The sequence below is a fragment of the Lathyrus oleraceus genome, chromosome 4 (assembly GCF_024323335.1).
Source record: "Lathyrus oleraceus cultivar Zhongwan6 chromosome 4, CAAS_Psat_ZW6_1.0, whole genome shotgun sequence".
In the NCBI taxonomy this organism is placed as follows: Eukaryota; Viridiplantae; Streptophyta; class Magnoliopsida; order Fabales; family Fabaceae; genus Lathyrus; species Lathyrus oleraceus.
In genome coordinates, this window is record NC_066582.1 from 96581869 (window position 1) to 96592244 (window position 10376).

The following is a 10376-nucleotide window of genomic DNA, read 5'->3' on the forward strand; positions in this document are numbered from 1 at the left end:
GGAACTTACCATTCAAATTAATAGTGTTAATGTAAAATTATTTAGTTCTTAAGAAGAGAGTTTTCGTATTAAATTGTATAGCAGCTGTCAAAGTAATTTGATCTTAAATAACTTAGCAGACAATATGAACATATTGGTTATAACTTGCTAGGGAGATAAATGATGGACAATATGATATGATCAAAGTATTAAAGATAAATATAGTTTCAAAACATGTAGTGAATGTGAAACATGAACTGGTGGAAATATAAATCAACAACGTCACCAAACATAATATAGTCATAAGACGTATAAACGATGGAATTAAGACACAACAATATGAAAGAAAGAGCAACATTAAAGTTGGTAGTCTCATTACAAAATCATTAATCCATGAGATGATGAGTTCAAGTTAAATCAAAAATAAAACCTGGATAATGACACACTAAAACGATATTACAGCTTAGGGGTTGGAATCAATCCTTACACGAATGGTGTCAACAAAACAATACAAACCAAAAAAAGGTGAGGCTTACAATGGTATGGCCATAAGATCACTCCTTCTTTAGGTGATTAACTTTAGTGGTGGATTGCTTAGGAGTTAGGTCGTAATTTAGGAAAAGTTCATCAAGAGATGTTGAAATAACAACCCTTTTAGCAGGGATGTTGATGGAGCTGGTTGATGGACTCCTAGTTTGGTTGGCAGATATGGATGGTTGAGCAGAGTTGGTATGTTTAGCAGACGGTGTCACCTACATATAAAAAATATAACAATTATGTACATTTAGATAGAAGGAGGATGATGCAAACCAAAATGAAATAGTTGGAACATAATAGAGGGTATACAATAGGTTAATCTTGAACTTCCATTGGTATGGATGTGTCAATGTTCAAAACAATAACATTTGAAGTATGCTGAACAAAAAATATGAAGTCATTATTTAGATTGAGTAGAAAATATTGTTATAGAATTTGAAAATGATGCTGACTCAATCTAAAATAGATATATACACAGAAATCGTGTGTAACTCACTAGGGTTAAGCAAGTTATTCAAGGTATTGTAAACATTATCATCCTTAATGATTGTCACAATTGAGTATTATTGGAAAAAAGATCGATACTTGATTCTAAATGCTAAATCTTTGTTCAACAGTTTGTCGAGCTGTGCCAGATGTATTTTAGGTTTATCCTCTCCAGCCTAGGCGACAATCATAGTTTCAATGTTAAATAGCAGAACTTGAAGAAAAAATGAAATAGTATGCATTGTTGGTTTTAAAGTGAATACCTCCTTCATGAGTTGTCTTAACTCTCTAGTCGTCATTTCAATGAAAGGGATACAATCATTATCCCAAAACACAAAGCACCTAACATGGTTGTCATACTTAACCTTAACTTCTATTTTGAATCTAAAAAATGAAGAAAATGAATTGACTTAAAAAAATTCAGCATGTGAATAAATAAGAGGGCATAGATGTATATATCATTGGTAGCTTACTTAGTGATAGGTTCAACATCCTTCACTCCACAAATGTACTCAAAATTCTAACCACATGACTTGTTAGCGGTTTTGAAACCAGGGCAAGACTTAAAATACCATCCAAACTTAGAGGCTTTGAATCTTTTTATAGTCCCAATTGTTGTGGCAAAACAATCCTTTCCCAATTCATTGATATGAATAATAGTCTTGACCTCATTCGGCCTAGTCCAACTTTTGTTGGTTGATTGAATCGATGAATCACATATTTAGCTGAAAGAACGTGACGATGCATTTGATGATTATGTTGATCCAAAACTGAAATGCATTGAAATATCATAATGGAAATGAAAAACTGAAATGCATTGAAATATCCAAAATTGTTATGCAACTTGGAATGAACAAAATGCATTGTTTAATACTTGGATTTAAAGCATTGAACTTCTGGATGATCTAGGTTAATGTGAAATCTAGAGTCATTCCAAGCATTAGAAAGGCTTGGTAGTCTAGAAGCCGATATATATATATATATATATATATAATATATATATATTATATATTATAATATATATATATATATATATATATAATATATATATATATATATGTGGTGTGTGTGTGTGTGTGTTGTGTGTGTAGAAAGATGTAGTTAGAGTGCAGGATAGTGAAGAATCATAGATACATAAGTCATTGAGTTTGTCTAAGAACATAGAAACCTGAATTTTTCTTACACCATGCATGTGTCAATATAATGTTTGTTGGACCAACACTCTTGTTAAATTTATTGTAACTCATAAACTATATACCATAATCATCCCATAAGGAAACCTCAATGACATTACCAACATCATCATGCAGCATGATATTGGCGTAAGATTTCGTACCACCATCACCCAATTGAGTTTTCACGACATCTTGTAAAATTCCAATAACATCTGAAGCATAAAAAAAACATAAAGAACATATGTTAGATACAGAGATTTATTATTCGTACAATGGGACTTTCTAAATAAGTATGCACAAAGGAACCATCACCATATAACATATCATTTTGGAAATGGCCATTGAGAAAATCTCCAATAGCCTTATACTTGAACTGGTGTGGAGGTATCTTTGGTATGATAATATTTGAAATTGTTGTTCCTCCATTGAAGACAAGTTTAAGGCTATGGGAACAAACTTTTAAAGGGCCATCATTAGCCATTGGTTCTCCATTATAAATGGCATATGTTTCATGTTCCTTAAGTTGCTCAATCCAATCCTTAAAATATCGGTTCCTCGTGACAACATGAATTTGATCTCCTTGATAAATCATTGATTAGGTAGCAGCAATAAAGACATATATCTGCAGGACATATGGTCGACTATTACCTTTCCATTTTGTATGACCAACTTGAGATGTTGCTGTCCGCTTTTCTCCATAACAACCCAAATGTCAACAACGTGAACATGCATTTTCCAGAGTTGATTACCTTTCACCAAATCCTTAATTAGAATACGAGGCCTTGGCATTTTTGAGACAAAAACTGAACAATGTATGACAAAGACAAAACATATCAGAATGAATTATTTGTCAAAAACAGGTCAAGCTATAAAAATGATAGATTTGCCAAAGATAGTTCAACCTAATTTTTTCTAAGTTTATAAAACTGAGTTGAAAACATGATTTTTTAGGCTTGACTATAAATGCACATAAAGGACATTGAAAAAAACTTATGCATAAATAGCTAAAACTTCAGTCGAAAACATGGTTTTCATAAATGAGTTTAAAACATGATTTTTTGACATAAAATAATAGAACATAGGACATGAATATCTATAAAAATGATAGATTTGTCAAATACAGTTCAACCTCATTTTGTCTAAGTTTATAATACTGAGTTGAAACTCATTTGACAATAGAGGGTTAACAAAAATAAGCTCTGAAAGACTTAGTTAGGCTTGACTGTGAATGCACAGGAAGGACATTGCAAAAAGCTTATGCAGAAAAAGATTAAAATTCACTTGAAAATAGGATTTTTAGACATGAGTTTAAAACATGATTTTTGTACAGAAAATAATAAAACATAGGACATGAAACATAATTTGGAAACATGATTTTGGACAGAAAAATATTTCATAACATAACATAGGACATAAATCAACCTATTAAAACCAATCAATATCTGGAAAAAACTTTTGACATAAAGATGGATCGATGACAAACACATTGAATGTCTTAATCATGAGGTGAAAACATGATATATGACCAAAAAAACCTTACACAATCGATTTAAGTACATGGAATATATTAATAGAACATTTATACCTAAACTTTTTAGAAAAAGCGTTCAAAAACGATGACTTGGAGATACTGAAAGCAGGAGCAAGGATGAGCTGCTTAGGAGAGGAAGTGATAAGATGAAAAGTTTCGGAACCAAGTTGCAAACAGTAAGCGTGATATTGAAAGAGAAAGTGATAAGATAGGAATTTATTTGTAGCAAGTTCATTATGATGCAAAGCATTTTTTGGGGAAAATTAACATATCAATTAGGCGAATGAAGTTATTACACGTGGCAAAATAGTTGCAGAGTATTGGATTTATTTGGGACATTTGTTATTTACTGATTGACCCTTTTGGTAGAGTAAAAAAGTTGAAGTGAAAGGGAAATATTGAGAAAGCATGCAATTGTTTTGTATTAGATAGATAGTAGAAGAGTTAGTAGATTCTATGACAAGCAGGTAAAAAAGAGAAAATTTTAAACTGGAGACTTAGTATGAAAATGATTATGCCTATTAATGTCAAGATTCGAGGAATTTGAAAATGGTCTCCAAAATGGGATTGATCTTCTATTGTTGAAAAGTTTATTTGAACTAATGATATAATGATGAATAATCAAACTTAATTTATTAATAAACAATGTTTCAAGTATTTTAAGTTATACATTCATGAAATAAAAATAAACAAAAGTCATTAACATTAAATATTTATATCAAAGCCTAGGAAGATAAAACAACATTACAAAAAGACTTCACTGCTCAAGCAAGAGCTTTTCACTATAATCAAATTGATTACAACTTTGCTCAAGCAAACTAGCAAGATACTTCACTGCTCAATCAATCCAGAAAGTTCGCTCAAGCAACCTAGTAAGAGACTTCTGCTCAATCAACCTAGAAAAAGCCTTCATTGATCAAGCACGCGGGTAAGAGACTTCGTTGCTCAAGCACGCAGGCAAGAGACTTCCTCTACTTTAAAAAAATAGTTTAGTAGAAAAGATAATAACTATACTTTGATACATAATCAGAAGCATAGTAGTTGTGCAACAACCACAAAGGTTTTAACTCTTAAATTTTCTAAGATATACAAAGATAAGAAATCTTAAGATCTTATGCAATAATAGTTATATATAATAGCTCAAAGTTATACCCGTGATGTTCTGATATTGTGTTGTTGTAGCCTTCTTTTAAATCTTCAACTTCCTTTTATAGAGGCAAATAAATAATCGTTGGAAGGAATAAGCATAAGAGATTTCTTCGTGAAGAAGCATGCCAAGAGAGACATTGGAGGATGTATCTGGTTAGAACCATTATACAATGAATAAAAGCATAGTCCACAACATCTTTCGAAGTAATAGGCATCTACCAAAAGGTAGAACAAGCTAAAAAGGTCACATCACCATTCATTGAGCCTTGTAAAACGAAACCCTAGTTGACTCTCTATTGAAATCTAGTGTTTGATAAGACAGGTCTATCTAGGAGATAGAGTATGGACCAAAGGCATCTTTAGCCTTCAGAGTCTGAGTTGTCATCAAATGCTAGAACATCATGATCAGAGCCTAAACCTTTAAAGACCGATGAACACATTTAGAGTATTTAGATTCAGAGGATTCAGAATCTGAGTCACTTTGCTTCTTCAAAGATGCATTTAGCATGATCAATTCAGAATTGTATTCTAAGCTTGTGATCCTGCACACTTGAACATATACTAATATACTCTTTTGTTCTTTAAGTACTTTTTATCATTAAAATCCAAAGGATATTGTAAGACCCCAATTTTGAACCTAAGATCCCTCATGATATCTCATCATATGCATTGGCTTTGGGATCACACCTTGGCATCCTCCTTACCTCTCATCCGTTGGGTTTGCATTGGGAGAGATCACCAAGAAAATTTGATTGTATCATACTTTGTTTTTCATTATTTACTAACCAAAATGCCAAAAATATGTCTATGTATATCTTTGTTTCTTTTGTAGGTAGTGTGTGCATCCACCAATGCCTCGTCAAGCTCACAATTAGGGTTTGGGACCCTCAGTGCAAGGAGATCAATCAAGAGATGGTTCACATTGGTTATAGACATCATATTTGGATCCCCATGATCTTAATTTATCATTTTGATCAAGAATTCATCAAGAGTTTAAAGCTTGTTTGCCTTGGAAGCCCTAATTCATCTGGGTATCTTGTGTGACTTCCTTAGCAAGTTTCTTCAACATATGATCAAATATTTCAAGGAATAATTAGTTATACATCACCTTATACATATATGATCCTTCATGAGTCCAAGAGATCAAGAGAACTTCAAGGTTGCAAGTTTGTTCATGGTGGTTGATCAGAGAAAGTCAACTAGTCAAAACTGGGGTTCACTAGACCCTATATCCTACAATTTTTGTCATATGAAAATGATTCCAAGATAAACGTTACTCCTTGTGACATTCCTAACAACTTTCATGTTGAGGTAAAGAGCTATTTTTTCTTGTAAATTCATTTTTTATGATGAAAGATTATAGGTCATTTTGTCTGTGCCCTAGTTAGGAGGTCAACTTCCAAGGACCATAACTTGCTCAATTTTTATGAGATGAAGTCCATATAAGTTTCATGATTAAATTCAAGATGTCTTCTCCAACTTTGTTTCTTTGAGAAACTTCAAATTCAACTTGAAAGAGCATGTGCCAAGAGGAAACATTATAGGTCATTTTGGGTCATTACCATTGAACAAACAATTTTCCTTAACTTCTAAAATGAATAAATCATTCATGCCAAATCCAAATAAGGTCATATTATTGACCAAATTGAATAGGTTTTAAATAAATACAACTTTTATTAAGGAAACTTTTCCATTTAAAGCCCATAGCAAAAGTTATTCAAGGTGGAAGAAGTGACCATTTGACTTGGTACTTAGAAATTTTTCAATTATGTTTGATTTTCCAAACTTCCACCTCAAAGTTCATCATGATACAAGCTTCAAATGGAAAAGTGTTCGACATGAAAGTTGTTCCCCTTGATCTCACCTTTCCAAAAAGTCCAAAATCACTTCATTTGTCGAAGGATTGAATGACTTGCGCATGGATTTTCTTCAAGGTTCCATTTGGATGAATCTCATTACCATTTCTCAATTCCAAATGCATGGCTTCATGTCACACTTTCAGCATCACTCATGGTCAACTTTGGACCTTTTGACATCACTTCATGGGCCTATCATACGTCTGTGCATCCATGCAAGTGAGAATTGCTATTTTTGGCATTTGAATATAAGTGTGTGGAAATCAATTGCCTAGCCTATAAATACATTGACTCATGCTCAGAATTAAGGACACCTTGCCAGAGCTTTGATCCTGAAACCCTCCCTTCACCATTAAAGGAAAAAACCTGAAGGCTTTCAATTGAAAATCGAGTTTCAATTTCACTTCTGTTTTGAAGTTGAAACTCCAAGAATCCAAGCCATTCTTTGATCCAATTCACTTCCTGCAAGCTTTTGAAGTCAGGCCAAGGCCAATTGGAAAAAGATCAAGCAAGATTTAAGCTCCTCGAAGGTGATTTTTCAGAAACTTTCTATCTTCGATTCTCTCTCAATTCTTAACCATTCTCTTTAATTTTTTGTTGGCTGAAGTCCTACCAATGTAGGCAACAAGATTGAGTTGCTTTGAGGTCAAATTGAAGCAACTCAGTTCATGACCCTCTAAATTCAAATCCCTATATCTTTTAATATACTTGGAATTGGAGAAAATTGAGGCCAAATTCGAGCTCCTGAGCATTTTACCTTTGGATCCATGTCCTTGTTTTTCATTTTAGTGAAGGTTGATGGTGGACTAGTCCGGTGAGGTCCACCGAAGAAGAAGACCGGAGCCCTAGCTCCGGTGATGTGTTGGCATGCCTCCTAACCATATGATCATGTTAATTTGTTTTAATTCGAGCCTTTCCTTTTAAATACCACGCATGTGTTGCATTGACTAGAGACCATGGTAGATAGCACACATGTGGCCATCAGATCTACCACCTCAATTAATGAGGGAGATCTGATGACCCTTGTTTTTTTGCTTTTTATTTTAATTTCTGAATTTCTTTTAATTACTCTTATTTTATTTTATTCATAGAAATTTCATTTTTTATCCAAAAAATATGAGACTTTCACCAAAAATCTTTAAATATTTTTCTCTTCCATATTCTGAATTAGAATTATTTTTGGATTAATTTTGATATTTTTCATGAATTAGATATTTTTGTACATATTTTTAATTGTTTAAAAATACTTCTGACTTTTTAAAAATAGTGATTTTTTTTGTCTAAGGTCCTTTGACCTTGTTTAACCTAGGATAAATCCTTTGGCCAATTATTTGGTGTATTGAAGGGATTTTAGGTTTTGACCAAATAAAAATGTATTTTAATTCATTTTTAAAATTTTTTTAATTGATTAAATGTTTAAAAATATTGTTGAGCCATTTTTATGGTCTTGTGATGTTTGACTTTCTGTTTGGGCTTTAGTCAAGGTTGATTTGACTTTTGTTGAATCAAAACCATTGGATTTAGGGGATTGATGAAATGTACATTTCATCTCCCAAAATGAAAGGATGGTTTTGATTTGATGAAATTCCTCTCATGATCAATTTATGTTTCTATCTCCCCCTCCTTCTTCATCTTCATCCCAATTCTTCCCCATTCCCTCATTTGACCAATGAAATCTCTAATGTCTAAAGGCTAATTGATTCATCAATGACCTTGTATCAGCTGAATCAATAAAAGCATGATTGAGATAGGTCACTCCCTCTTGATCGTTTCTTTTAGTGTGTGGTATATTTTAGGAGTTTGGTTCTTCATACCAAATCTCTAACATGCATTAACACATAAATTTTTATTGCCCGATCTTAGATAGTTGTGACTTCTACATAAGTCCAATTATGATTGTTTAACATAGAGCTAAATTTGACCCCTCAAGGAATATCAATCTAGTAAGTGAGATTGTAAGTCTCCCATTCTTCATGGCATTGTATGGAGACTTGACCTTTTTTCCTTTCGTGGGAGCTAGTGGAACACTTGTTGAATTATCCAAGTCTGAGCCCTTCTCATGGAAGATGTCTTGGTTTAAGGATTCATACTTGTGAATGAATGGTTGAATGTTTTCCAAAGAATGACTTAATCAACTAAAATCACCACTAACACTTGGCTAACTTTTGACTAACATTTAACTAACTCTTACTAATATTGCTTTACTTTCAAGTCATTTACTTTATACAATTTAAATTTCAGTCATTTATCATTCATTGCCATTTACATTTCATATAACTTGTTTATATTTATGTCATTTTCACTTTGCTCATTTGAGCCATATCTTGTGGTTGTATATATATTGTTTGTGGGTTTTGGTTTTGTTTGTGGTCTTAGGACCTTAAAATACCTAATAACAAAAAAAACCCTAAAAATATCTGGTGAACTGTTGGACTTGATCTGAACTTTTGGACTTAGGATTAGGCAACATTCCCTGTTCAAAAAGGACTTGGCCAATGCCACCATTATGAGACTGAGCTATTGTAGACTGAGCCTTCATCTGATGCAATACCTTGAGGATCTCTTTGATTCATATGATACTCTGTCTTTGTGCTTAATTGTTATTGTGTTATTATTATCTATGTATGATGTTTTGTTCTGAGTTGATCAAGGAATATATCATCTGATACATTGGGAGACACTGAAGACTGCTAGTTATTGGAGTGCTTGCTTGGATATGGCTATCTTTATTTGATGTCTTGATCTTCATGATGTCTGGATATTGCTCATTTCTTATTGATCATTGCTTGATTAAAGTCCAACGGAAAATGGGTTTCTATATGTCATTTTTGTCTATTGGATTGCATCCCATTGGTAAGATCCTTTCAACTCTTAACTTTTAATGTGTGCTTAGAATAGCCTCTTCACCTCCTCCCACTTCTTAAATTTCAAAACTTATCCCTCTTTTCAAAAACCTTCTTTGCTTGTGATTTCAAACTTAGACATGTTTTGATGATTAGAAACTTTAGCCTTATGCCATTGAATTTTTAAACTTTTTCTTAAAACAAACTTGTAAATAAATTTAACGTTGTTGACTTAAATTTCAAAAGACAAAAAGAACTAACAACTCCATTCAAAATTTTGGCCTTTTGTGCATTTTCTTATTAAACTCTTGTTAAAAGCAATTCACTAACTTATTTGAAATTTTTACCACGAACTACGAGGTTTTGATCCCTCATTTTTATGTTGGTACGTAGGCACAAGATCGAAGGTCTTGTCAAACACAAAAAAATATAATCAATGAATTCTTTTCTCATCCCGACACTCTATTTTATCAAACATCATTTATACCAAAAACATATGCACACATAAAAAAGGGCTCCCTAGGAGTACCTAGGACAATTTGGGTGCTAACACTTTCCCTCTGTGTTACCAACTCCCTTACCTGTAATCTCTGGCGTTTTATTAGTTTTGATTAGAAAACTTATTATCTTTGAGCTTTGTTCGTACTTTTCCCTTTCCTTTGGAAACAATAAAAGCACGGTGGCGACTCTGGTTTTATTGATGTCAAGCTTATCCATAGCTTGATAGTCATGAATTTACCGCTACAGAAATTAAGTGGCGACTCTGCTAGGGAGTACTCCTCAGTGGGTTTAGCCTACTTTTTTATGTGTATATATTTGT

At 32.8% G+C, this 10376-nt stretch overlaps 1 protein-coding gene across 6 annotated transcripts; it reads right to left on the reverse strand.

Annotated features, from left to right (window-relative positions):
* Positions 1–224: 224 nt before the first annotated feature.
* Positions 225–3922, reverse strand: LOC127135242 (uncharacterized). 6 transcript variants are annotated; one of them, XR_007808481.1, is made up of 5 exons: positions 3763–3922; positions 2826–2980; positions 2297–2389; positions 1476–1727; positions 260–731 (listed from the first exon to the last, which is right to left on the reverse strand). XR_007808481.1 is itself a non-coding variant. In XM_051062011.1 (3 exons), exons 1-3 carry the CDS (start codon positions 2767–2769, stop codon positions 1603–1605), a joined length of 498 nt encoding a protein of 165 aa, XP_050917968.1. In that variant the 5' UTR covers positions 2770–2819; the 3' UTR covers positions 225–1602. The 6 variants fall into 6 exon arrangements, 1 of the variants encoding a protein (XP_050917968.1); XR_007808479.1 differs by lacking the exons at positions 2826–2980; positions 3763–3922 and adding an exon at positions 2490–2819 and having other exon boundaries at positions 226–731; positions 1266–1727; XR_007808477.1 differs by lacking the exons at positions 2826–2980; positions 3763–3922 and adding an exon at positions 2490–2819 and having other exon boundaries at positions 234–731.
* Positions 3923–10376: the final 6454 nt, after the last annotated feature.

What these genes read in the sequence shown, in the direction of transcription:
- LOC127135242 (XM_051062011.1), bottom strand. Translation starts at nt 2,769, where the DNA reads ATGATTTATCAAGGAGATCAAATTCATGTTGTCACGAGGAACCGATAT. An exon ending in CCAAAATGATATGTTATATG is followed by an intron (nt 2,390 to 2,489) that starts GTGATGGTTCCT and finishes TTTATGCTTCAG; the next exon opens with ATGTTATTGGAATTTTACAA. An exon ending in CATGCTGCATGATGATGTTG is followed by an intron (nt 1,728 to 2,296) that starts GTAATGTCATTG and finishes ACGTTCTTTCAG; the next exon opens with CTAAATATGTGATTCATCGA.